This window comes from Podarcis gaigeae (genome assembly GCF_964106915.1).
Source record: "Podarcis gaigeae genome assembly, chromosome: 18".
Classification (NCBI taxonomy): domain Eukaryota; kingdom Metazoa; phylum Chordata; class Lepidosauria; order Squamata; family Lacertidae; genus Podarcis; species Podarcis gaigeae.
The window spans coordinates 7,462,883-7,489,065 of record NC_139696.1 but is presented as its reverse complement, the minus strand read 5'-3'; the positions used below and the strand labels follow the sequence as shown (position 1 = coordinate 7,489,065).

The 26,183-nt window shown below is 48.4% G+C and overlaps 4 protein-coding genes across 5 annotated transcripts in view; 2 read left to right on the top strand and 2 right to left on the bottom strand.

Annotated features, from left to right (window-relative positions):
* LOC310835517 (uncharacterized protein) overlaps positions 1 to 26,183 on the top strand; it is a 691,527-nt gene that overhangs the window by 44,725 nt on the left and 620,619 nt on the right. The window lies entirely within an intron of this gene.
* TNFAIP8L1 (TNF alpha induced protein 8 like 1) overlaps positions 1 to 26,183 on the bottom strand; it is a 222,375-nt gene that overhangs the window by 100,612 nt on the left and 95,580 nt on the right. The gene's annotated exons all lie outside the window — the stretch shown is intronic.
* LOC310835758 (protein-lysine 6-oxidase-like) overlaps positions 1 to 26,183 on the bottom strand; it is a 390,424-nt gene that overhangs the window by 339,055 nt on the left and 25,186 nt on the right. The window lies entirely within an intron of this gene.
* On the top strand, positions 527 to 24,517 carry DAPK3 (death associated protein kinase 3). 2 transcript variants are annotated; one of them, XM_083720562.1, is made up of 9 exons: positions 527 to 656; positions 2,346 to 2,481; positions 9,646 to 10,006; positions 11,920 to 12,049; positions 12,589 to 12,637; positions 13,714 to 13,740; positions 15,938 to 16,090; positions 20,490 to 20,535; positions 22,610 to 24,517. In XM_083720562.1, the coding sequence occupies exons 2-9, from the start codon at positions 2,420 to 2,422 to the stop codon at positions 23,150 to 23,152; spliced, it is 1,371 nt and encodes a 456-aa protein (XP_083576688.1). In that variant the 5' UTR covers positions 527 to 656; positions 2,346 to 2,419; the 3' UTR covers positions 23,153 to 24,517. The 2 variants fall into 2 exon arrangements, with proteins under 2 accessions (XP_083576688.1, XP_083576689.1); XM_083720563.1 differs by lacking the exon at positions 527 to 656 and adding an exon at positions 660 to 771.

Below are 26,183 nucleotides of genomic sequence, written 5' to 3'. Positions count from 1 at the left end.
TTAATTTTTTTGATGTTCAGCTTCAGACCATATTTTGCGCTCTCCTCTTTCACCCTCCATAAAAGGTTCTTTAATTCCTCCTCACTTTCTGCCATCAAGGTTGTGTCATCTGCATATCTGAGGTTGTTGATATTTCTTCCGGCAATCTTAATTCCGGCTTGGGATTCATCCAGCCCAGCCTTTCGCATGATGAATTCTGCATATAAGTTAAATAAGCAGGGAGGCAATATACAGCCTTGCCGTACTCCTTTCCCAATTTTGAACCCATCAGTTGTTCCATATCCAGTTCTAACTGTAGCTTCTTGTCCCACATAGAGATTTCTCAGGAGACAGATGAGGTGATCAGGCACTCCCATTTCTTTAAGAACTTGCCTGCAGCCAAAAAAAGCAGAACTGCAATATCTGCAAGGAGTTGCTGCTGCTGCTGCTGCGCCCCTTGCTGGCTGGCTGGCTGAATGAATGACGTCACCGCCTGCCCGGGGAAGCGGGGGAGGCGGTCGGAGCCCGGGACTGTGACGTCACCTCCGCGCTTTAGCCAATGGGGAGAGCCGCTGCAGGGAGTGTTGGAATGCGGGCGGACGCGGCGCCTTGTCTCTCGCTGTCTCTCTCGGGGACGCGCCTTCCTTGCCTCCCGGGCGCGCTCTCGATCTCCTAAGGTGGGCGATGGGGTGTGTGGGGGAGTTGTGGGGGGAGGCTGCGCTCGTTTGCAGGAGGATATTCTGCTTTTTGATGCTATTAAATGGGGGTTTGGAAGTGGAAATCGCGAAAGAGGTGCTTTCGTTTGGGGCCCCCCCTAGATTTAGCGAAAAGGGGGCGGGGGCAGATATGTGGGGCTCTGAGACCCGAGGGGTTTGAGGCTGGGGGGGAGGGAGGGGTTGCTCGTGGGAAAAGGCTTTGTTAGGGAGGCAGGGAAGGGGGAGGGGAAGGAGGGGGGAATTTCCAGAAATATAGGGTTGGGGGTCCCCCCCTTAGGGGGTGGGTGGGGAGGAAATGTGGGGCTGGACTAGATGACCCTGGGGGGTCCCTTCCAGCGCTGCACTTCTGTGCTTCTAAGAAACGGCTGGCGGAAGGGTGGTGGTGGTGGTTTGAGCCAGGAGGGAAGAGGTTAAGTCGTGGGGGTGCTTTTGGTGCTAAGTCGGGGGGGGGGGCGCTTGATGGGAGGAAAGGGGTTACAGGTTTGAGGTTGGGCTGCTTTTGATGGGAGGGGAGGGGTTAAGTCGAGATGCTTTTGATGGGAGGAAAGGGGTTAAGTCCTGGGGATCCTTTGATGGGAAGGAAGGGGTTAAGTCCTGGGGATCCTTTGATGGGGAGGAAGGGGTTAAGTCCTGGGGATCCTTTGATGGGGAGGAAGGGGTTAAGTCCTGGGGATCCTTTGATGGGGAGGAAGGGGTTAAGTCCTGGGGATCCTTTGATGGGGAGGAAGGGGTTAAGTCATGGGTGGCTGCTTTTGATGTTGGGCTGCTTTTAATGGCAGGGAAGGGGTTAAGTTGTGGGAATGCCTTTGATACGGATTTAAGTCGCAAGTTTGGAAAGATGGGGTGCAGAGGGGTCTGTGGGAGTGGGAGGCAACTGCTGTGAGTGTGAATGGGGCCGGGATTCTTTTGGGGGGTGGAGGAAGGTTGGGGGGGTAGAGGCTACAGTTTATAGCTGGGATCACTTAGGGATGGGGGAGCAGCAGGGGAGAAAGGAGTCTCCGAAGTTCTTGTCAGGGGGGAAAGGCGGGGTATAAATATATATAACAATAATAATAATAATAATGTGTGATTTTGCAGCAGTTGTTCCTTTAATAATAATAATAATAATAATAATAATAATAATAATAATAATAATTTATTTATATCCCGCCCATCTGGCTGGGCTTCCCCAGCCACTCTGGGCAGCTTCCAACAGAATATTAAAATACAATAGTCTATTAAACATTAAAAGCTTCCCTAAACAGGGCTGCCTTCAGATGTCTTCTAAAAGTCTGGTAGTTGTTTTTCTCTTTGACATCTGGTGGGAGGGCGTTCCACAGGGCGGGCGCCACCACCGAGAAGGCTTTCTGCCTGGTTCCCTGTAGCCTCACTTATTGCAGGGAGGGAACCGCCAGAAGGCCCTCGGAGCTGGACCTCAGTGTCTGGGCTGGACGATGGGGGTGGAGATGCTCCTTCAGGTATATTGGACCGAGGCTGTTTAGGGCTTTAAAGGTCAGCACCAACACTTTGAATTGTGCTCGGAAACGTCCTGGGAGCTAATGAAGATCTTTCAGGACCGGTGTTATGCGGTCTCGGCGGCCACTCCCAGTCACTTTCCTTTCCTCAGTTGCAGGATCATTTGACTGATCTTTATCCTTCCTCTTCCTTTAGTATTGATCCAGCGCTGGGCAGTCTGGAAATTTGGGGACAGGCGCTTTTCCCGGCGGGGCGGGGCGGAGGAAACCATGTCCACCTTCCGCCAAGAAAATGTGGAGGACTACTATGAGATGGAGGAGGAACTTGGCAGGTGAGCTGGCCGATCACTTTGTTGTGTGTCTGCTTGCGTGTTTTGTGTGTGTGTGAGAGAGAAATAATAATAATAATAATAATAATAATAATAATAATAATAATATAATAATGTCTCAGCTGCATTCCATTGCTGACAGAGGGGGAGAGCATGGAGAGACAGGAGGAGGTAATTAGGCAGGAATGCAGAACGAGGGAGGAACAGCCTAGTTAAGAATAATAATATAATACTAATTTATTATTTATACCCCGCCCATCTGGCTGGGTCCCCCCAGCCATTCTGGGCGGCTTCCAACAAAACACTAAAATACAATAACCTATTAAACATTAAAAGCTTCCCTAAACAGGGCTGCCTTCTAAAAGTTTGGTAGTTATTTTTCTCTTTGACATCTGGTGGGAGGGCGTTCCACAGGGCGGGCGCCACCACCGAGAAGGCCCTCTGCCTGGTTCCCTGAAACTTGGCTTCTTGCAGGGAGGGAACCGCCAGAAGGCCCTCGGCGCTGGACCTCAGTGTCGACAACTGCCAGCAATAAAAAACCAAGAAATCCCCTAGATCTTGTGTGCTCCCCAATGGTGAATTTATAGGAAGCAAGGTGTGTTTGTTTGTTTGTGTGTGTGCTGGTGCAAGTTATTTTAAAGTTATTGCTGATCAATTCGTGATGATATCGCAAAACGCCCATGGACAATTCCAACTTCTCCTTTGGAAACCTCAGCTAAGCGTCATCGATAAACAGCCTGCAGCTTTTGTTGGTTAATGTTAGTTCAAAGTGCCTTTTTGCAAAGAGCTCAGGGACGGCGTAACAGAATGGACTGGCTTGTAAAAGAGTACTGGGAAATAATTCATAATGAATTGGGGGGGGGAAATGTTTAAACGTACTTTTTCAAAAAAATAACAACACCAGAGTCCTTTCTGTTGGGGATAATTCAGACGGAAATTCCCAGGCATCAAAAAAGGTTCTTTATGTGTGCCACTACTGCGGCCTGTGTTTTGTTAGTCCCAAAATGGAAAACGAGCGAGGTTGCAACCAAAGAAGAATTGCAACTTAAGCTGATGGAATATGCACAGCTTGCAGACCTAACATATAGAACATGGGTAGGCAAATTAAGTCCCAGGGGCTAGATCCGGCCCAATTGCCTTCTAAATCCGGCCTGCGGACGGTCTGGGAATCACACACTGTTTTTACATGAGTAGGATGTGTCTTTTTATTTAAAATGCATCTCTGGGTCATTTGTGGGGCATAGGAATCCGTTCATTTATTCCCCCCCCCAAAAATAGTCTGGCCCCCCACAAGGTCTGAAGGACAGTGGACCGGCCCCCTGCTGAAAAAGTTTGCTGACCCCTGATATAGAATAAGAGAACAAGAAGAACGTATGTTTAGAGAACATTGGAAAACGTTTATTGAATATAAGGGGAGAAATCGTGTTTATTTGAAAACGTTGGCACCACTAACATAAATTCAACAGTGTAAATCAGTTTTGATGGACGCAATAATGTAATACGGAATGGCATAGCTTTTGTAAAATATGTAGGGATTTATGTTATGCAAAGTGAACCATGGAAAGAGAAGAAGGGATAGTCGTTGATATCTTAAAGGTAAAGGTAAAGGGACACCTGACCATTAGGTCCAGTCGTGGCCGACTCTGGGGTTGCGGCGCTCATCTCGCTTCATTGGCCGAAGGAGCCAGCGTACAGCTTCCGGGTCATGTGGCCAGCATGACTAAGCCGCTTCTGGCGACCAGAGCAGCGCACCAAAACGCCGTTTACCTTCCCGCCGGAGTGGTACCTATTTATCTACTTGCACTTTGACATGCTTTCGAACTGCTAGGTTGGCAGGAGCAGGGACCAAGCGACGGTAGCTCACCCCGTTGCGGGGATTCGAACCGCCGACCTTCTGATCAGCAAGTCCTAGGCTCTGTGGTTTAGCCCACAGCGCCACCCGCATCCAGTTGATATCTTAAGGTTCTTTAAATGAATATTCTAAAAGGTAAAACATAAAATATAATAAAAATTGTGGAGAATAGAGGAAACCTTCAGCACCCAAGGGACTGGCAGCCTAGGAGACTGTTGCCATGGCAGGGCTTAAATCTTCAGACCCTGGTTCGATTTTTCGGCTATTTATTTGTGTTAGCATCCTGTGTTTGCCTCACGCAAGCGGGTTCTGGCTTCACACTAGAATTTCAGATCGCCCCGCAGCGTCGCTTGCGGCGTTTCTGCATTCTTGACTTGTGCGTCAGCTGCACAAACTATTTCAGCGACGTTTCCTGTCTTGAGTAATTCCAGTCTGGCCAGCAGGTTTGAGGCAGTCTCCCCAAACCCACCCACCCCAAGAGCCTGGGAAAAGGAAGTGAGGGTGTTGCAAGGATCTCGCCCATATCCCAAACTCAGAACCCACGGGTGTTGCAACTTTGGTTTCAGGGGGTGATGCGAGATCCTTGTCCAATATTGCGGTGTCACCCTGATCTGACGATATACACAGGATTCGGCCCCAGACCTTTGCAACACTGTCACCTCTTCGGTAACCATATGGCAGCCTCATTCTATGCTTGTTTTTGTGGAAGTAAATCCTGCTAAGGTGAATATAAAAATCAATGATTTTTTAAAAAATGATTTTTTAAATTTAAATTGGATTTTTTTTTATTTAAATTGGATTTTTTGAAATTTAAATTGGATTTTTTTTAAATTTAAATCAATTTTCCCTCAAAAGAATAAATTGGGTTTTTAAAATAAAACGCTTTTGGAGGAAAAATCTATCTAAAGATGGTTTTCTATTTAAGTTGCATTATAGTCCCTCAGGAAATAAGGATTTGTTTTTCATGTGTGCTAAAACTCAGTCTAAGTTTTTTTTTTTTAAATTGTTTAACCACATCAGTTAACAAACATGGATACATATGCTATAACGTTATTGTTTTAAGTTAAAATAAATTTTTAAACTGTTACGATTATTTTTCTCCTTTCGATAAAGCACAGCAGAAAAGTTGACCCAATATAAACAGTTAACATATTAAACCTTGCAGTCATTTCATAGTTATCGGTCTATGTATTTCTGATAGTATTACCAATTTTTATCTCTAAGTATTACCAAATCAGTCTTTTTTATATATAACTGTAAAAAAAAAGAAAAGAAGACAACGACTTTAAAAAGGAACGGGAAATTTTTTATAATTTACTTAGCAGACCATTGTAAGCAAATCAAAACTTTAGCAGGACTATAAGAATCACTTGTAAAGTAACGAAGGTTATGGACCATTTGGACAAGTCAAAATAGCAGAGAACGTATTGATATGTATATGTCTTAATTATTGTAACAAGGACCCATGTTAGGGGATGTGGGGGAAAGTCGCGAGAATCTCACAAAACGAAATTTTCTGGCTGTAAATTTCTATCGACGAGAATTTTTTTAACCCCCCCCCCCAAAAAAATGCTTATAAAAAAATCCCCCAAAATCTTAAATTTTATTTGGGATATGTTGCCCCCAAAAGGGCTCAACAATTTCGTCGTCATCCCCCCCCCCCCAAAAAAACTGAGCAACTTTGTCCAGATTTTCACTTTTGGGAATATGGCAACCCTATTTAAGATCCCAATTAGCGATCAAATCCTCCCTTTTTGGACACAGTGGTGAACTGTGGACTGAGAAACCAAAGCCAGTCGACTTATTTTTTCTTTTTTTAAAGAAAACCTTGTGTGCAAAATCTGTTTGTTCTCTCCCCTCCCCTCGCCTCATTGCTATCCGTCCTGATGAATTTTTGCTGATGGCCAGCAGAAATAAAGCAGGTCAGGTCTCTTCCGTTCTGCTTCCGTGTCCTTTTCTTTTTGCAGTTTCAACCGTATACTGAAAGCTAGCTTGCTGTGTGATCTCACCTTTGAGAAATGTAAATAGCTGCAATTCCATGTCCCCATGCCCGCGGCTTTATTAAAACAGAGCGCGGAGAGGTTTTCTTCTTCGGTAGGCCTTTCCTTCTATGGAAAGACTCCAGAATTTGTGAAATAATCTGCGTGTGACGGACATTTTCTCCTCCTTTCACAATAGTGTAGATTTCTCCCAGCTTTTTCACACTCACAAAACCAGGAAGTGCTTATTTGCTGGGGCAGACGGGAGCGTCAGGAATCAGGAATGTGCTGTGTGTTAACTGCGTCCGCTTTGGAGCACGGGGAAATCCACAAATATCCCCTTTCTGCAAGATATCTCCTTCAGTTTCATGGTCCTGGTCCACCTGCCTGGCTTCATAGAACTGTTGCCCGCCCAGGTGTTGCTGAACTACAACTCCCATCATGCCTTGCAGTTGGCCACGCTACCTGGAACCGATGGGGGTTACAATTCAGCAGCAGCTGGAAAGCCCAAAGTTCCTGCTTTATAGTTAACTGAAGATTTCTGTTTTCCTTGCTAGGCTTGTCCCCTGTGCTCATTGCACCTGTAATAAATGGAAATCTGCCCTTATTCCCTTCTGGGGCACACAAGAGCCCTTCTAGAGTCCTTAAGTGGGTTCCCTATCGGTAGGAGAAAATAACAGAGGCCAGTCAGAGAATATTGAGAAGCAAAGCAGCTAGTAAGCCTGATCTTTATTAAAACTGTTGCAACAGGGTGCTCCCCTCACACGCAGAAGAAGGAGGAGGACCCCGAAATAAGGTGTGCCCGCCCTTATATAGACATTTTAAATTGCCCACCCTGCAGTCTAAGACCACCCCCAGAAACATCATACCTACATCACAGGTGATCTACAACAGAAATCTGAGTGTGTTGTTTACATCCTGTCTGGCAGGTCACCTGTTAATGCTTACTTGATTGGATACCCTGGGGAAGCCTGGCCAGTCTTTTGTAATGACAAATACTTCGTTCCTGAGCCAGGTCACAGGCTCAACCTATTCATACACAGACATACGCTTAAGACAGGATTTGTGAAGGAAAAGGCAACGGGGAGGCTCCTCCACCTTCTCCCTCCTTGCAGAGAAAACATTGGTCAGTTTGGAAGTGGAAATGGTTTCAGGGCGGTCCTCCTGTGCTGCTCCAGACCTGTGGTCCACACATCTATGTATACGCTTGGTTGGTACATTTATGAGCATTATATATATATATATATATATATATATGCTTTCGTAGATTTTCACGGGTACAGGAATGCAGGTTTTGGTGTCCTCGGGTGTCTTCCCGTGTAAAAGTTGGGGTGTCTAGGCGACGTTTCGACGAGGTCTCACTCGTCATCCGGATGCTGCACCCCCCTGCAATCCCTACACAGATCTGGCTGACACAAGCCACAAAACCACAGCTCGCCCCTATACACGAAGCCAAGCCAAAGCACAACTAAGTGCAATACAGCCATCTTCTCAGGAAAACTCTTCACAAAGTTCAAGAGGTCAAGACACAAAGACTTTAGCAACTAATCCACACCTAATGACCCACCTAAGTGGTACTCAGGATATCACTCAAGAAATCACTCAAGGTATCTCTCAAGTAATTAAGGAACAAAAGAAGAAAAGGCACACTAGCCTGGGAACTTCCTCTCTGCCCAGAACATTGGAGGCTAGACACCACACCCCCTCTACAGTATTTATAGGAACTCAAACATTCAGATCCCGCTCTGTTCCAGTAACAAGAAGCCGAAAGCACCAGCCTGAAGATGACGAGTGAGACCTCGTCGAAACGTCGCCTAGACACCCCAACTTTTACACGGGAAGACACCCGAGGACACCAAAACCTGCATTCCTGTACCCGTGAAAATCTACGAAAGCAAATATATATATATATATATATAATGCTCATAAATGTACCAACCAAGCGTATACATAGATGTGTGGACCACAGGTCTGGACCTTATTTCTTTTGTCTGTCTGTCTGTCTGTCTAATCTATCTATCTACTTATCTAGCTATCATCTATAATCTATCTATAATTTTTAATTTTTGTTTTGTTTTACAGTTTAAAATACTCATTTTGCATCCTTAAGATAGCAACGTCTTCCATTCTCCTCTTTCCATGGTTCATTTTACATAACATAAATCCCTGCACTTTTTACATGAAAGTGCGCGATTACTTTTGTAATCTTTTTTTGAAATCTTAATAAATATTATTTTAAAAAAGAAAAAAAAGTAAATTTAGTGGAATGTATAAACCTGAACAGCATGAGCAAAATTTAAACAAAAATAAAATACAGTGGACGTTTGGGTTGTGAATGTGATCCGTGCGGGATGCGCATTCGCAACCCGCAATCCACGCCTGCGCATGCGTGGGTTGTGATTCGGCTCTTCTGCGCATGCGCAAAGCGCGATTAAGCGCTTCTTGAAAGACCTACACTGGCTCCCAGTAAGTTTCCTAGCACAATTCAGAGTGTTGGTGCTGACCTTCTAAGCCCTAAACGGCCTCGGTCCAGTATACCTGAAGGAGCGTCTCCAACCCCATCGTTGAGTCCAGACACTGAGGTCCATCACAGATGTTGGTTAGAAATTAAGTGGTTTTCAGCTGTAATGAATAAGATAAATTGGGGGGGGGGAGAGAAAGAAAGGTTGAAAATTAAGTGAAAACTAATGGCGAGGATTTGCTGAATTAATAATTTGAATTGGGATACAAAAAGGGGAGGTATGAGGAGGTCTGGGAAGTAAGTTAAAAGAAAATAAGTGAATGGAATTTTATGTGTTTTTAAATTGTTTTAGTTTTGTATTTTTGTATTTTTGTTATATTTTGTTTTTTCTTTTTGTATAATCTTTGAAACGTCAATAAATATATATATTTTTTAAAAAAGACACTGAGGTCCATCACTGAGGGCCTTCTGGCGGTTCCCTCCCTGCGAGAAGCCAAGTTACAGGGAACCAGGCAGAGGGCCTTCTCGGTGGTGGCACCCACCCTGTGGAACGCCCTCCCACCAGATGTCAAAGAGAAAAACAACTACCAAACTTTTAGAAGACATCTGAAGGCAGCCCTCTTTAGGGAAGCTTTTAATGTTTAATAGGTTATTGTATTTTAGTGTTTTGTTGGAAGCTGCCCAGAGTGGCTGGGGGGACCCAGCCAGATGGGCGGTGTATAAATAAATTATTATTATTATTATTATTATTATTATTATTATTATTATTATCCATTCGCGACCACCGAAACCCAAAAAAACACAACCTGAAGCGGCTGTAACCCGAGGTATGACTGTAAGTGAACGTTTTCCCTCTCTCTCTCCCCCCCTCACAGCGGACAGTTTGCGATCGTGCGCAAGTGCCGTGAGAAGAAGAGCGGCCTGGAATACGCGGCCAAGTTCATCAAGAAGCGCCGTCTGTCCTCCAGCCGCCGCGGGGTGAGCCGCGAGGAGATTGAGCGGGAGGTCGACATCCTGCGCGAGATCCAGCACCCCAACATCATCACGCTGCACGACATCTTCGAGAACAAGACGGACGTGGTGCTGATCCTTGAGCTGGTCTCCGGCGGAGAGCTCTTCGATTTCCTGGCCGAAAAGGAGTCGCTGACGGAGGAGGAGGCCACGCAGTTCCTCAAGCAGATTTTGGACGGCGTCCACTACCTCCACTCCAAACGCATCGCCCACTTTGACCTCAAGGTGAGATCCTGCTCACACAATATAATAATAATAATAATACTACTACAGTGGTATCTCAGGTTACATACCCTTCAGGTTACAGACTCCACTAACCCAGAAATAGTGCTTCAGGTTAAGAACTTTGCTTCAGGATGAGAACAGAAATCTTGCTCCGGTGGCACGACAGCAGCGGGAGGCCCCATTAGCTAAAGTGGTGCTTTAGGTTAAGAACAGTTTCAGGTTAAGTTCGGGCCTCTGGAATGAATTAAATACTTAACCTGAGGTACCACTGTAATAATAATAATAATAAATTTTATTTATACCTGCCTTCCCCGGCCAGAGCTGGGCTCAGGGCGACGAACACCAATAAAATCACAGTAAAAACACAATAGGAGAAAAAGAAAGGGGGGGGGGACCAAAAGGGGAAGAAAACCAATTTAAAATACAGGTTAAAATGCAGTTTAAAATGCAGCCTCATTTTGAAGTATCTGATAAATCAAGACCATAAGGGAAGGGAAACATAAGCGTCAGACTGAGTCCAAACCAAAGGCCAGGCGGAACAGCTCTGTCTTGTAGCCCCTGCGGAAAGATGTCAAGTCCCACAAGGCCCTGTACTCTTGTGACAGAGCGTTCCACCAAGTCGGGGCCAGTACTGAAAAGGCCCTGGCCCTAGTTGAGACCAACCCAACCTCCTTGGGACTTGGGACCTCCAATATCTTGTCATTTGTGGACCTTAAGGTCCTCCGTGGGGCATACCAGGAGAGGCAGTCCCGTAGGTACGTGGGTCCTAGGCCGCAGGCTGGTGACTGGGAGCGGCCGCCAGGAGCATATAACACCGGCCCTAAAGGATTTATGTTGACTCCCAGTATGTTTCCAAGCACAATTCAAAGTTTTGGTATTGATCTTTAAGGCCCGAAAGAGCCTTGGCTCTGAATACCTGCAGGAGCGTTACTGAGGTCCAGCTCCAAGGGCTTTCTGGCAGTTCCTTCACTGAGAGAAGTGAGGTTGCAGGGAACCAGGCAGAGGGCCTTCTCAGTGGTGGCACCCTCCCATCAGATGTCAAGTAACCATACAACCTTTAGAAGACATCTGAAGGCAGCCCTATATTGGGTTGTTCTTAAGATTTTGTACCAGGTCCACCTGGTATGCAGGCAGAGATCCTCCCTGCCCAAGGACTGTCTCGCCAGAGTGGTGCATGCTCTGGTTATTTCCCACTTGGACTACTGCAACACGCTGTACGTGGGGCTACCTTTGAAGGTGACACAGAAACTATAACTAATCCAGAATGCGGTAGCTAGACTGGTGACAGGGGGCGGCCGCCGAGACCACATAACACCGGTCTTGAAAGACCTACCTTGGCTCCCAGGATGTTTCTGAGCACAATTTAAAGTGTTGGTGCTGACCTTTAAAGCCCTAAACAGCCTCAGTCCTGTATACCTGAAGGAGCGTCTCCACCCTCATTGTTCAGCCCAGACACTAAGGTCCAACACCAGGGGCCTTCTGGCGGTTCCCTCGCTGTGAGAAGTGAGGTTACAGGGAACCAGGCAGAGGGCCTTCTCTGTGGTGGCGCCCGCCCTGTGGAACGCCCTCCCTTCAGATGTCAAGGAAATAAACAACTGTGACTTTTAGAAGACAGCCCTGTTTAGGGAAGTTTTAATGTGTGATATTTTAGTGTATTTTTGGTCTTTGTTGGAAGCCGCCCAGAATGGCTGGGGAAGCCCAGCCAGATGGGCGGGGTACAAATAATAAATTATTATTATTATTATTATTATTAGATGTTTCATTTTTTAATATTCTGTTGGAAGCTGCCCAGAGTGGCGGGGGGCAAATTCGGTCAGATGAGCAGCTTGTGAATAATAAAAACAACATTACCCTGTTCCTCTGGCGGCAGAGACATGGTGCTCATGTGTTCTCCCAACCTTTCCCCCTCCCAGCCTGAAAATATCATGCTCCTTGATAAGAACGTCCCAAGTCCTCGCATCAAGCTGATCGACTTTGGCATTGCCCACAAGATCGAAGCAGGGAACGAGTTCAAGAACATCTTCGGCACTCCCGAGTTTGTAGGTATGTGTGAGAGACCAGGATGTTCAGAGAGTGCAACGGGTGAGGGGCGAGCAAGCAGGAGAAACCCTCAGCGTGGAGAGGAGGGGATGGTCTAAACCACTGAGCCTCTTGGGCTTGCCAATCAGAAGGCCGACGGTTCGAATCCCCGCGACGGAGTGAGCTCCCATCGCTCAATCCCATTTCCTGAAGTTCGAAAGCACACCAGCGCAAGTAGATAAATAGGTACCGCTCCCACGGGAAGGTAAACAGCGTTTCCGCGCGCTCTGGTTTCCGTCACAGTGTCCCGTTGCGCCAGAAGTGGTTTAGTCCTGCTGGCCACATGACCCGGAAAGCTGTCTGCGGACAAACGCCGGCTCCCTCGGCCTGAAAGCAAGATGAGCGCTGCAACCCCACAGTCGCCTTTACCATAACTTTTACCTATCCTCCACATATCTGGCCGGAGCCACAAAGTATTTGAGAGGCAGATGCAGGGACCCTGGTTGGTTGTGGTTCTCTGTCTCCGAAATGCTTATTTTTTTTTCTAATCCCTCTCTCCAAAGCTCCAGAAATAGTCAACTACGAACCTTTGGGCCTGGAGGCTGATATGTGGTGAGTAAAATAAGTTGGCTTAGGTTACCTGTGGAATTTAATGTTTGGAGGATGGATGGCGGCTAACAGATTGAGGTTGAATCCTGACAAGACAGAAGTACTGTTTTTGGGGGACGGGGGGGCAGGCGGATGTGGGGGATTCCCTGGTCCTGAATGGGGTGACTGTGCCCCTGAAGGACCAGGTGCGCAGCCTGGGAGTCATTCTGGACTCATAGCTGTCCATGGAGGCGCAGGTTAATTCTGTGTCCAGGACAGCTGTCTACCAGCTCCATCTGGTACACAGGATGAGACCCTATCTGCCTGCAGACTGTTTCGCCAGAGTGGTGCATGCTCTAGTTATCTCCCGCTTGGATTACTGCAATGCGCTCTACATGGGGCTACCTTTGAAGGTGACCCGGAAACTGCAATTAATCCAGAATGCGGCAGCCAGACTGGTGACTGGGAGTGGCCGCCGGGACCACATAACAATGAGAGATCTGCATTGGCCCCCAGTACGTTTCCGAGCACAATTCAACGTGTTGGTGCTGACCTTGAAAGCCCTAAACGGCCTCAAAGGCCCAGTATACCTGAAGGAGCGTCTCCTCCCCAATCGTTCTGCCCAGACACTGAGATCCAGCTCCGAGGGCCTTCTGGCTGTTCCCTCCCTGCGAGAAGCAAAGCTACAGGGAACCAGGCAGAGGGCCTTCTTGGTAGTGGCGCCCGCCCTGTGGAACACCCTCCCATCAGATGTCAAAGAGATAAACAACTACCTGACATTCAGAAGACACCTTAAGGCAGCCCTGTTCAGGGAAGTTTTTAATATTTAACGCTGTACTGTTTTTAACACTTGATTGGGAGCCGCCCAGAGTGGCTGGGGAAACTCAGCCAGATGGGCGGGGTATAAATAATAAATTATTATTATTATTATTATTATTATTATTATTATTATTATTGAATGCACAGTAACTTTGCAGTAATCCCTGCAGATTACTTCCAACTTCACAGTTTCCATGGATTTTTATCTGCTTTTACTTGTTTATGAACTACTTTCCAAGTACGTTGATCCTCTCCTTTCCCTTTCCCTTCCCTCCTTCCAGGAGCATCGGCGTCATCACCTATATCCTGTGAGTATTTCAAAACAAAACTCGTTGCGCAAAGTCAAGACCTGTGCTTGGTGAACAAGCGTAGTTCTGCCAGGGCTCTTAACCTCAGGGTCTTGGGGGTGGGGTGAAAGATTCCTGTATTGCAGGGGGCCCTAAACGGCCTCGGTCCAGTATACCTGAAGGAGTGTCTCCACCCCCATCGTTCTGCCCGGACACTGAGGTCCAGCGCCGAGGGCCTTCTGGCGGTTCCCTCCCTGCGAGAAGCAAAGCTACAGGGAACCAGGCAGAGGGCCTTCTCAGTGGTGGCGCCCTCCCTGTGGAATGCCCTCCCACCAGATGTCAAGGAAATAAACAACTCTCTGACTTTTAGAAGACATCTGAAGGCAGCCTCGTTCAGGGAAGTTTTTAACGTGTGACATTTTAACGAATTTTTAATCTTTGTTGGAAGCCGCCCAGAGTGGCTGGGGAGACCCAGCCAGATGGGTGGGGTACAAATAATATATTATTATTATTATTATTATTATTATTATTATTATTATTATTATTATAGATGACTCCCGCGGTCCCTTCCAGCGACAATCCTGTGCTTCTCCAGAAGGGTTGCATGTTCAGTAGTGCAGCACCTTTGGGGAAGAGAGGGCTTAGCTTACTGTTTTGGGTTTTTCTCCCCCCCAGGTCTGGCTCTTGAGATGCGGGTGGCGCTGTGGGTTAAACCACAGAGCCTAGGACTTGCTGATCAGAAGGTCGGTGGTTCGAATCCCCACGACGGGGTGAGCTCCTGTTGTTCAGTCCCAACCTAGCAGTTCGAAAGCACATTAAGTGCAAGTAGATAAATAGGTACCACTCCGGCAGGAAGGTAAACAGCGTTTCCGTGCGCTGCTCTGGTTCGCCAGAAGCGTCTTAGTCATGCTGGCCACATGACCCAGAAGCTGTACGCCGGCTCCCTCGGCCAATAAAGCGAGATGAGCGCCGCAACCCCAGAGTCGTCCACGACTGTACCTAATGGTCAGGGGTCCCTTTACCTTTTAGGTCCGGCAAGTAGTGCATGATGGTGGCTTCAGTAACTTGGGTTCACGGTGGGTGGAGATTTTAACCCATCCAGGAAGCCACATCTGCCCTTCTGGTGGTCGAAGGGCACAGCATCTTGCTTTGGGGACCACAAGCCTGGGGGGCCAAGAGCAGCGGATACCGTAAAGATCATAAAGAGATAACAAGAGCCTTCTGAATGGGAGAGGAGAGTGCTCTTGTGTTCGAATCGTGCTTGTGGGTGATGTTTTTTCCATCTAAGCTTTTTAAAGAAACATTGGCTGGCCCCCTGTCAGGGATGCTTTCTCCGTGATCCCTGCCTGGCAGGGGGTTGGTCTAGAGGACCTTTGGGGAGCCCCTTGCAATTCTCCAATTCTATGATTCTACCTCCTTATGTACTCAACCCTCCCAGAATTTTCTTAGCCTTCGATTCCAGAGTATGGTATGTTCTTCGTCGACTTGGATTCCTGCTTTAAAAATGATTTAAAAAAAAATATTCTGTGGATTTTTATTGATGGTTTAAATCAGGGGAGCCCAAACTTTTTTCAAAGAGGGCCAGATTCGGGGAAGTGAACACACGTGAGGGCCGACCAAAGTTGTGGAGCTCTTTTTACATTTCCCCCCCAAGTTGTTGAGTTTTAGGATTGAAGTTTTGCTGAGCTTTTTTAAGGATTTTACCCCATGCCATGGGGGCTGGATTAAATGGACTGGATTAGGCCCCTGGAACAGGCTTTGGACATGCCTGGTTTAAATTATTTGGTTAGTTGTTAAAGGTAAAGGGACCCCTGACCATTAGGTCCAGTCGTGGCCGACTCTGGGGTTGCGGCGCTCATCTCGCTTTACTGGCCGAGGGAGCCGGCGTACAGCTTCCAGGTCATGTGGCCAGCAGGACTAAGCCGCTTCTGGCGAACCAGAGCAGCACACGGAAACGCCGTTTACCTTCTCACCGGAGCGGTATCTATTTATCTACTTGCACTTTGACGTGTTTTCGAACTGCCAGGTTGGCAGGAGCAGGGACCGAGCAACGGGAGCTCACCCCATCGCGGGGATTTGAAGTGCCAACCTTCTGATCGGCAAGCCCTAGGCTCTGTGGTTTAACCCACAGCGCCACCCGCGTCCCTAAGGGTTAGTTGGTACAAAACGCCTAAATAAAGGGATTTCTTCTTCCTTTTTTATCCTCTCGCCCTCGCAGCTTAAGCGGCGCCTCTCCGTTCTTGGGCGAAACAAAGCAGGAAACCTTAACCAACATTTCTGCTGTCAACTATGACTTTGACGAGGAGTACTTTAGCAACACCAGCGAACTGGCGAAGGACTTCATTCGGCGGCTGCTTGTCAAGGATCCCAAGTACGAAACGCGGGTGATGGGTTATGGGTGTCTGTTTTGGGACTACAGTTCCCATCATCCCTGACCTGTTAGCTAGGGATGATGGGAGTTGTAGTCCTCAAACAGCGGGAGGGCCAGGTTTGGCCATCACTGCGTGTAGCCTACCTACCCCAGCCCCCTCAAAGTTCATGGCAGCGGCGAGGTTTGAACGCGGAACCTTGTAATTCATCATCATCATCAACCTTTTATTCGACCGTCTGTCAGAAAAAAGTACATTTGTCAATACACAGTTAAACATCCAGGAAGATTTTAGAGCTTAGCCAACACTAAAATGGGCTAAACAGATAGCCCCATATCAGTACAGTCAATTATAGTCTTGCGACGCTTAAAAGCTAAAAAAAGAAATTTGGCCACCAAGGAAGGTATAGCTCTAGTGACATTATTCAGCAAGTGTAAAACCTGGTTTTCTCCGGGTAGGAAGCTAAATTGACATAGGAGTGGATCTATAAAATTTTGTCTAAGCTCTGCATAAGAAGGGCAAGTCAAGAGAATGTGTTCGGTGGACTCAACCACACCCATGGCACGATGACAGGTTCTCTGGGCATATGGTACTCCCCTGTACCTTCCCCACAATATCGCAGAGTCAAGGACATTTAATCTAGCCGCTGTAAGAAGTCTGCGGTATTCCACATAGTGGATTTCTGCAAGGTAGGGGGCTGGTATGGTCCGATAAATCTGGTCCCCTAGGAACATCCCTGGTTTTACCTGGGCTATGTCCTCTTGTCTGGCAATGTCACTCAATCTCTTGTAATTCATAGCTCGGTCTCTCTCAGCGCCACGCTAATGCGATCGGCACAAGCTTTGGGAGCCGCACAGATCTCTTTGCCAGGCCGGATGTTCGTAAACGACAACAATGAGAGAATAGGGTGTTTTCCCGAGGCAAATATATATTTTCCTGTTGACCTACATTTGCTCAAGGCCTCGGACGTCCCTCCTTGCCTCTCCCAAACCCTGAGAGAAAGTAGAATTAATTAGGCAGCATGAGACACCTATGCGTAAAACCTGTTTAGCTTGTATTTAGCTGGTTGGCCTCTGTCATTTTCTCCTGCCGATGGGGAACCCACTTAAGGACTCTATAGTGGTACCTTGGGTTAAGTACTTAGTTCATTCCGGAGGTCTGTACTTAACCTGAAACTGTTCTTAACCTGAAGCACCACTTTAGCTAATGGGGCCTTCTGCTGCTACTGCAGGAGCACGATTTCTGTTCTCATCCTGAAGCAAAGTTCTTAACCCGAGGTACTATTTCTGGGTTAGTGGAGTCTGTAACCTGAAGCGCCTGTAAGCTGAAGTGTATGTAACCCGAGGTACCACTGTATATGGGGCTGTGGAATACCCCATAAGGGAAAGGGAGCAGTATTTTCTTATAAAATTATTGAGCATCACCCTCTCAAACGGACAACACGCTCCATTCGAACACAAAGAGGAAATGAGCAGTGTGAGTTTCCGCAGGGCTTGTACAGTGGTGCCCCGCAAGACAAACGCCTCGCAAGACGGAAAACCCGCTAGACGAAAGGGTTTTCCGTTTTGGAGGCGCTTCGCAAAACGAATTTCCATATGGGCTTGCCTCGCAAGACGAAAATGTCTTGCGAGTTCCTGCAGGGGTTTATTCCTCTCCCCCCCCCTTTTCCCAAGCCGCTAAGCCGCTTATCAGCTGATCCGCTAAGGTGATAAGCCGCTAAAAGCCGCTAAACCGCTAATAGCGCTAATCCGCTAAGCTGTCAATGGGCTTGCTTTGCAAAACGAAAAAACCGCTAGACGAAGAGCCTCACGGAACGGATTAATTTCGTCTTGTGAGGCACCACAGAATCCCTGCGCGTGTTGTCCATTTGGGAGGGAGACACTTAATCATCACCCATATTTGGAGGGCTGTCACAGGAAGGACGGAGAAAGCTAGTCTCCAAGCTTGGAAGGACCCAAATCAACAGATCCAAGTGATGAAAGATAATAATAATATAATAAAATTTATTTATACCCCGCCCTCCCCAGCCAAGACCGGGCTCAGGGCGGCTAACAACCAATAATAAAAACCGGTTGGTTGAAAAACAACTTAAAAAACAAGATTAAAATACAACCTTAAAATGTTAAAATGCAGCCTCATCGCAGGAGGAGAAAGGAAAAAAGAAAAGAGGGGGAGGGAATCAAATTGATTCTAAGCCAAAGGCCAGGCGGAACAACTCTGTCTTACAGGCCCTGCGGAAAGAAATCAGATCCCGCAGGGCCCTGGTCTCATGAGGCAGAGCGTTCCACCAGGCCGGGGCCGGTGCTGAAAAGGCCCTGGCTCTGGTTGAGGCTAATCTGACTTCCTTAGGGCCCGGGACCACTAGGGTGTTGCTATTTATGGACCTTGAGGCTCTCCGTGGGGCGTACCGGGAGAGGCGGTCCCGTAGGTACGAGGGTCCTAGGCCGTGAAGGGCTTTCAAGGTCAAAACCAGCACCTTGAATCTGACCCTGTACTCCACCGGGAGCCAGTGCAGCTTGAAAAGCACTGGATGAATATGCTCCCATGGCAGGGACCCCGTGAGGAGCCTCGCTGCAGCATTCTGCACGCGCTGGAGTTTCTGGGACAGTTTCAAGGGCAGCCCCGCGTAGAGCGAATTACAGTAGTCAAGCCTGGAGGTGACCGTCGCATGGATCACTGTGGCCAAGTTGGGGCGGGAAAGATAAAGGACCTACTGCTTGATGCGGCGAAGGTGGAAAATGTTGCCTTGGCCGTTGCTGTAACCTGCGTCTCCACGGAAAGGATGAGATTCTGACTAAACAGCAGGAAGAACTTTCTGGCGGCAAGAGCTGTCCGAGAGTGAAACAGACTTCCGTGGAAGGTGTTGGGCTCTCCTTTTAAGAAGAAGTTGCATGGCCATCTGCCAGGGATTCTTCCGCTATTATTCCCGCATTGCAAGGGGGTTAGAATAACAGAACTGTAGGAGTAGAGAATGAAGCTGATGGACTATGCAGAACTTAATAAACTGACTGGGAAGATCAGATATCTACGAGATCAAAAGTTCATCGAGGACTGGGGAAAATTAGTTGAATACTGGGAATGTATAAGTGATAATGGAATAACGTTAGTGGCATTTAGAGAAGCTCTGTAACAGCATAAGAAATATTGTAAAAAGGCAAAATAGAAGTGGGGGGTAGGTATAATGGCAATACCAAAATTTGGAAATGTGTATTTAAAGAAATTAGAACTTGGATGATTGGCAGAGAAGCCGAAGGAAGTCAAAAACCGAAAATTTAATAGAAATTGTAATGTGGCATGAATGTATGGAAAATTAATAAAATATACTTTATAGAATAACAGAACTGCTTAGTTGCAAAAGCCAGGTGACCCTCCAGGTCCTATTCCACAGCACTGATGATTTCACCAACAGAACTGCATATTTTTTAAAATATAAATATTAAATTTTATTTAACATAATTATTGCAAAATACATACAAATACATACATACATACATATTTTTCAGTTAAGCGCACACATATAAAAAAAGAACAAAGAAGGATTAAAGGAAGGAAAGAAAAAATAAGAAGAAAAATTGCAAAAAAATCAGAACAATTTCCTCCACATTCACGCGATGGAAGTCAAGCAATGAAGTTTTATTGTTGATATATCCGTGGAGTGAATTCAGAACTGCATTTTAAATTGCGTTTTAACCTGTATTTTAAATTGGTATCCCCCCCCTATGTTTTTATTGTAATGTTACTGTTGTTAGCCGCCCTGAGGCTGGGGAGGGTGGAGTATACTGTATTTTTCGCCCTATAGGATGCACCGGCCCATAGGACGCACCTAGATTTTTTGGGGGGGAAATAAAGGGGGGGAAATTATTTTCCCCCCCTAGGCACGGGGCTGGGGCGGGGGAAGCCCGCTTTGGCATCGCTCTGGGCGCGGGAGGCTTGCGGACACCTTCCCGAAGCAAGGGGCATCCTCCGGAGGGCACTCTGTGCTTCGGGATGCAGGCTGCCACCCCAAGCCCCGCGCGCCCGGCGGGACCTCCCGCTGGGTGCGGGAGGCTTGTGGACATCTTCCTGTAGCAAGGGGCGTCCTCCGGAGGGCGCCCCGTGCTCTGGGCTGCAGGCTGCTGCCCGCAAGCCTTGTGAGCCCGCGGGAACTCCCCCGGGCTCGCACGGCTTGCGGATAACTTCCTGGAGCCTGGAGAGCGAGAGGTGTCGGTGCGCACCGATGCCTCTCGCTCTCCAGGCTTCAGCGAAAGCCTGCATTTGCCCCATAGGACGCACACACATTTCCCCTTCATTTTTGGAGGGGGAAAACTGCGTCCTATATGGCGAAAAATACGGTAAATAAAATTTATTCTTATTCTTATTCTTATTCTTATTAACTGACTTCTGCTCCACATTCTGTTTCAGGAAGCGGATGACGATCGACCAGAGCCTGGAGCACCCGTGGATTAAGGTAAAAACTGAGATGTTTCTGAATGTTGGCTTGCGGTTCCCAAGCTATATTTTTCACCCGCTCTTGAACCAGGCGGGCTTCCAGATTTGTAAGATCGGTAGCAAAGCCTTACAATCTAAGCAGAGGAAGAAGGGGAGGGCAGGTTGGGGAGAAGATGGGAGCCGGCAAGTGATTCAGTTCCCTGCCTCCTTGGGAAACAAAATCGCCCAGTAAGTGGCCTTTACTGCTGGATGGTTCTGCTGGGGAAGGATGGAGAGAGGGGCTGGAGCACACAGATTGGTGGTGGTGGCAGACGAAGGGCACATTCATCTTGACAACTCACCCTGACTGTGACCTGCAGGTTCAAAATGGATTCTAGAATCCTCCTCTATCACTTTGTCTTTTGTTTTTAACTGGGAGCTGCAAGGTGACTAGATAGAGGGAAGGTCCTGGAGAGGTCCGTGATGCTTCCCCTCCCCTCCCCTTTTGTTAGGTTACGATATGATAAGTTAAGGCCCTCTGCCTGGTTCCCTGTAGCTTTGCTTCTCGCAGGGAGGGAACCGCCAGAAGGCCCTCGGAGCTGGACCTCAGTGTCCGGGCAGAACGATGGGGGTGGAGACGCTCCTTCAGGTATACAGGACCGAGGCCGTTTAGGGCTTTAAAGGTCAGCACCAACACTTTGAATTGTGCCCGGAAACATACTGGGAGCCAATGTGTTATGTGGTCTTGGGGGACACTCCCAGTCCCCAGTCTAGCTGCCGCATTCTGGATTAGTTGTAGTTTCTTTGTCACCTTCAAAGGTAGCCCCGCATAGAGCGCATGGCAGTAGTCCAAGCAGGAGCTAACCAGGGCATGCACCACTCTGGCGAGACAGTCTACAGACCCCCCAAAACAGTCCTTCTGTCTCGTCAGGATTCAACCTCAATCCATTAGCCACCATCCATCCTCCAACTGCCTCCAGACACTCACACAAGACATTCACTGCCTTCACTGGTTCTGATTTAGGTAGAGGTAGAGCTGGGTATCGTCCGCATACTGATGAACCCCCAGCCCAAACCCCAAGTAAACAGATGTGCAAAGATATAAAAGAAAGAAACTTTTGGTCTCAGATAAAAAGGATGGGTAGATTTGCCAAGTGGGGAGAGACCCTGTGGGTCCCCTAGACCAGGGGTCAGCAAACTTACTGTGTCTCCAGTGTCTCCACACTGGAGGAGCGCGTGCGCACACACTATTTCTGGCACACGTCCGGGTCTGAGGAGCACCGGAAATAGCTTGTGTGCATATGCACGGGCCTCCTCTGGCACGGAGGTGCACAGGAAATAATGCTTGCACATGTGCATGTAAACAAGCTACCGTATTTTTTGCTCTATAGCACGCACCTGACCATAGGACACACCTTGTTTTAGAGGGGGAGAACAAGAAGAAAAAATTCTCCCCCTCTCTGCTCAGCGCCCCTTCAGCGAAGCGGCAGGAGAAACGGAGCCCCTTCCATTTCTCCTCCTGCTTAGCTGGAGGGGCGCTGTGCCTTAGCTGAAGGGGCACATACCCTTCAGCAAAAGGAACCCGAAGCCTCCGGAGCGCAGCGGGAGCTCCGGCTGCGCTCCAGAGGCTTCAGGCAGCTATTTTTGAACTCTGGAGAGCAAGAGGGGTCGGTGCGCACCAACCCCTCTCGCTCTCCAGGCTTCAGCGAAGGCAATCCGAAGCCTCCGGAGCGCAGCAGGAGCGCTCCCACTGCACTTTGGAGGCTTTGCATTGCTATCGCTGAAGCTAAGGAGCCTGCATTCGCTCCATAAGACGCACACACATTTCCCCTTAATTTTTGGAGGGGGAAATGTGCGTCTTATAGAGCGAAAAATACGGTATTTCCGGTGCTCCTCCAACCCGGAAGTGGGCAGCCGCGCAGCGCCGGTAAGAGCGGGCGGTGGGGGTTGCCGTGGGCCGGATAAACGAGTCCCTTGGGCCTTATCTGGCCTGCGGGCCTTAAGTTTGGGGGCTCCTTCTCTAGACTGACCCCCTGGAATGGGGGTGGCGGGCGGGAAAGAGAAGCAACTGCCCGAGGCTCTTTTCTGAGCATCTCCCCGCTGACCCTTTGCAGGTGATCAAGCGCCGGAACGTCCGCAACGAGGACAATGGCAAGAAGCCGGAGCGCCGCCGCCTCAAGACGACCCGCCTGAAGGAGTACACCATCAAGTCCCACTCCAGCATGCCGCCCAACAACACCTACGTCAACTTTGAGCGCTTCTCGAAGGTCATGGAGGAGGTGGCGGCGGCCGAGGAGGGCCTCCGCGAGCTTCAGCGGAGCAAGAAGTCCTTCCGCGAAGACATTGAGGCCCTGCGCTCCATCTACGAGGAGAAGGAGCTGTGGTACAAGGAGGAGAATGAGGCTGTGGGCCAGGACCTGCGGCAGATCCGCCAGGAGATGCAGAAGACGGAGGCCCTCAAGCGCCAGGCGCAGGAGGAGGCCCGGAGCGCCTCGCTGGCGGCCAACGGGCTGAAGAGGCGGTACCGGAAGCTGGAGAACCGCTACGAGGCCCTTGCCAAACAGCTGGCGTCCGAGATGAAGTTCGTGCAAGAGCTGGTGCGCTCAATCGAGCTGGAGAAACTGCGGGGCGGGGAAGGGGACTGCGGCATCCGCTAGCGCCCTCCCCTCCTGGGGCGGGGTGAGGAGACGGGAGCAGATCCGTCTCGGCCGCGGGTTCGAGGGCTGCGCCGCCTCGCCCGGCCTCCTGGCCCAGCGTCTCAACGACTCTTTGACCTACGGCTCCTTATTTAATCAGCGGTGTGGCGTGCTTCCTGGACTACGTATCCCATGATGCAGCGCTCCTGCCGGGACCCAGCATGGTGGGCGACATCTCTGACTTGTAGCCTGAAGGTGGAACTTTCGTTCTTGTTTCAATATCCTGTCTTGCCCGGGGCTTTCCGTTCTGCCCTTTTTCGGCCCGAGGATCGGCCGGCCTCCTTGAGGGTTTGAAGAGAGCAGGACGTCGGCGTTCTCTTCCCCCGAATGAGGTTCCGATGGCAAACTTTGAAGCCCCCAAAGTCTTGTTTCCGTTTGCTCGCTGGGCTTCTGAGTGCGGAGAGACTGCTGCCCAGATTATGGGAGATTATGGTGCCCGGATTATGGTGCAGATGTGATGTGCGAGAGAAGGCCTTTGCCTCGCTAAATCAGCGATTCCAGGGCGGAGCATGACGCCCCATTCACCCTGTGGGTCTTTTCTGCTAGGGGCCTCGTGGCAGGTTTTCTGGGACCAAGGCTGCATTGACAAACCACATGGCTTGTGTTCCGGATATCAGAGGGAGCTTCACTTCACAAATATCAGGGTGTCTCTGGGTTGCGGTCAGCGAAACGTAGGTTATGAGAACTTCCTAAAGTCCAGTGTTTGTAGTAACAGACATCTGCCTGGGTAGAGACATCCAAACATTTTAAATCTTTTCCCAGGATCTGCCCCTTTTATCCTTTATCGTTTTGAAGTAGCCTCGTGGTACATTTTCTTTCCTATTATTATTCATTGTATCAAGAAGCCATCTTTGCTTTTTTAATAATAATTATAATAATCGCAGGATTCTTGGTTTGGGTTCATGTTTAGGAGGAAGTGATTAGGGTAGCAACAATTGCAGCTTCTCTTAGCAGCCGAAGCTCTGGGAATTTCAGATATAAACTGTGAATCGAGGGGTGGTGGTGGTCGTTGTTAAGAAATCACATGCTTAGGACTGATGTGGCTACATACAGGGATATTTCCAGGTGTCTTCTGTATTGAACGTTTATGATGATATGTGCACAGGATGCTGCCGGGGCTGTCACACACAAGTCCTGCTTTCAGCGCTGTTTCGTAACTGCAAAAGATCGGGAGCGGCCACACCGCTTCATCTCCAACCGGGGCGCATCCTGTAACCTCCAGCTGAAACCCTGTAATGTTTTGTTCTGCAGATGTTGTGCTTTAGCAAGCATGTGGTGCAGCTTTGGGGAAGCATCGCAGAGCCACCAATAAATCAGAATAAACCCGCCTTGGCGCACTGTTATTTTCTCTGGAACCCTCTGCAAAATGCGCATTGGAGCCTGGGTGGCTTAGAACTGAGTCCATCCGCCTTATTTTGGAGCCCTGCAGCCTTAAAAGTCGAGTGTGGTGCTGCTTGTGCTCTGAGGTTCTTTGCTAACACGCGAGGGGAGCATTCCTCTCTTCGGAATTACCGTATCTTTCGCTCTATAAGACGCACCAGACCACAAGACGCACCTAGTTTTTGGAGGAGGAAAACAGGAAGAAAAAAAATACTCTGAATCTCAGAAGCCAGAACAGCAAGAGGGATCGCTGCGCAGTGAAAGCAGCAATCCTTCTTGCTGTTCTGGCTTCTGGGATAGCTGCGCAGCCTGCATTCGCTCCATAAGACACACACATTTCCCCTTACTTTTTAGGAGGGAAAAAGTGAGTCTTATAGAGCAAAAAATACGGTACCTTGCACAGAGCAGGCCTCTGTGGCTTTTCCTGAGACCTCACAATACTGTCCAAAGTAGGTACAGAGAGGGATGGGGAGAGACTTGTTATAAGAATGTTAAGGTCATATATATACAGTATTGTGAGGTCTCAGGAAAAGCCACAGAGGCCTGTTCTGTGCAAGATACCGTATTTTTTGCTCTATAAGACTCATTTTTCCCCTCCTAAAAAGTAAGGGGAAATGTGTGTGCGTCTTATGGAGCGAATGCAAGCTGCGCAGCTATGCCAGAAGCCAGAACAGCAAGAGGGATTGCTGCTTTCACTGATTATATATATATGTATAATAGGAAAAGGTAAAGGGACCCCTGACCATTAGGTCCAGTTGTGGCCGACTCTGGGGTTGCGGCGCTCATCTCGCTTTATTGGCCGAGGGAGCCGGCGTACAGCTTCTGGGTCATGTGGACAGCATGACTAAGCCGCTTCTGGCGAACCAGAGCAGCACACGATAACGCCATTTACCTTCCCGCCGAAGCGGTACCTATTTATCTACTTGACCTTGGATGTGCTTTCGAACTGCTAGGTTGGCAGGAGATATTTATCATAGATGTTCATAAATGTACCAAATGGGACGCATGGGACGCTGTGGATTAAACTACAGAGCCTAGGACTTGCCGATCAGAAGGTCAGCGGTTCGAATCCCCGCAATGACTTGAGCTCCCGTTGCTCGGTCCCTGCTCCTGCCAACCTAGCAGTTCGAAAGCACATCAAAGTGCAAGTAGATAAATAGGTACCACTCCGGCGGGAAGGTAAACAAAGCAGGCGTCTTTCAATTTTGTGGCTGCTGTCACCACCTGCAGTGATCACAGAGCCCAAGAAAGTAAAATCTCTCCCTGCCTCCATTTCTTCCCCTTCTATTTGCCAGGAGGTGATGGGACCAGTGGCCATGATCTTTGCTTTTTTGATGCTGAGCTTCAGACCATATTTTGCGCTCTCCTCTTTCACCTTCATTAAGAGGTTCTTTAATTCCTCCTCACTTTCTGCCATCAGGGTTGTGTCATATACGGGCTCTTAGGTACCTCATAAGGGAAAAGGAGCAGCCCCCCCTCTCTTATAACAGAGTGCCTCCATAATCAGGTTGCAAACAGGCTGCTGTGGACTCTCCAGGAAAACAGGAATGTTTTTGTTTTTGTTTTTTTAATAATATTTATTAAGGGTTTTTTGATTACAATATAAAAAAGC

What these genes read in the sequence shown, in the direction of transcription:
- DAPK3 (XM_083720562.1), top strand. Translation starts at nt 2,420, where the DNA reads ATGTCCACCTTCCGCCAAGAAAATGTGGAGGACTACTATGAGATGGAG. An exon ending in ATGGAGGAGGAACTTGGCAG is followed by an intron (nt 2,482 to 9,645) that starts GTGAGCTGGCCG and finishes CCCCCCTCACAG; the next exon opens with CGGACAGTTTGCGATCGTGC. An exon ending in TGGAGCACCCGTGGATTAAG is followed by an intron (nt 20,536 to 22,609) that starts GTAAAAACTGAG and finishes GACCCTTTGCAG; the next exon opens with GTGATCAAGCGCCGGAACGT.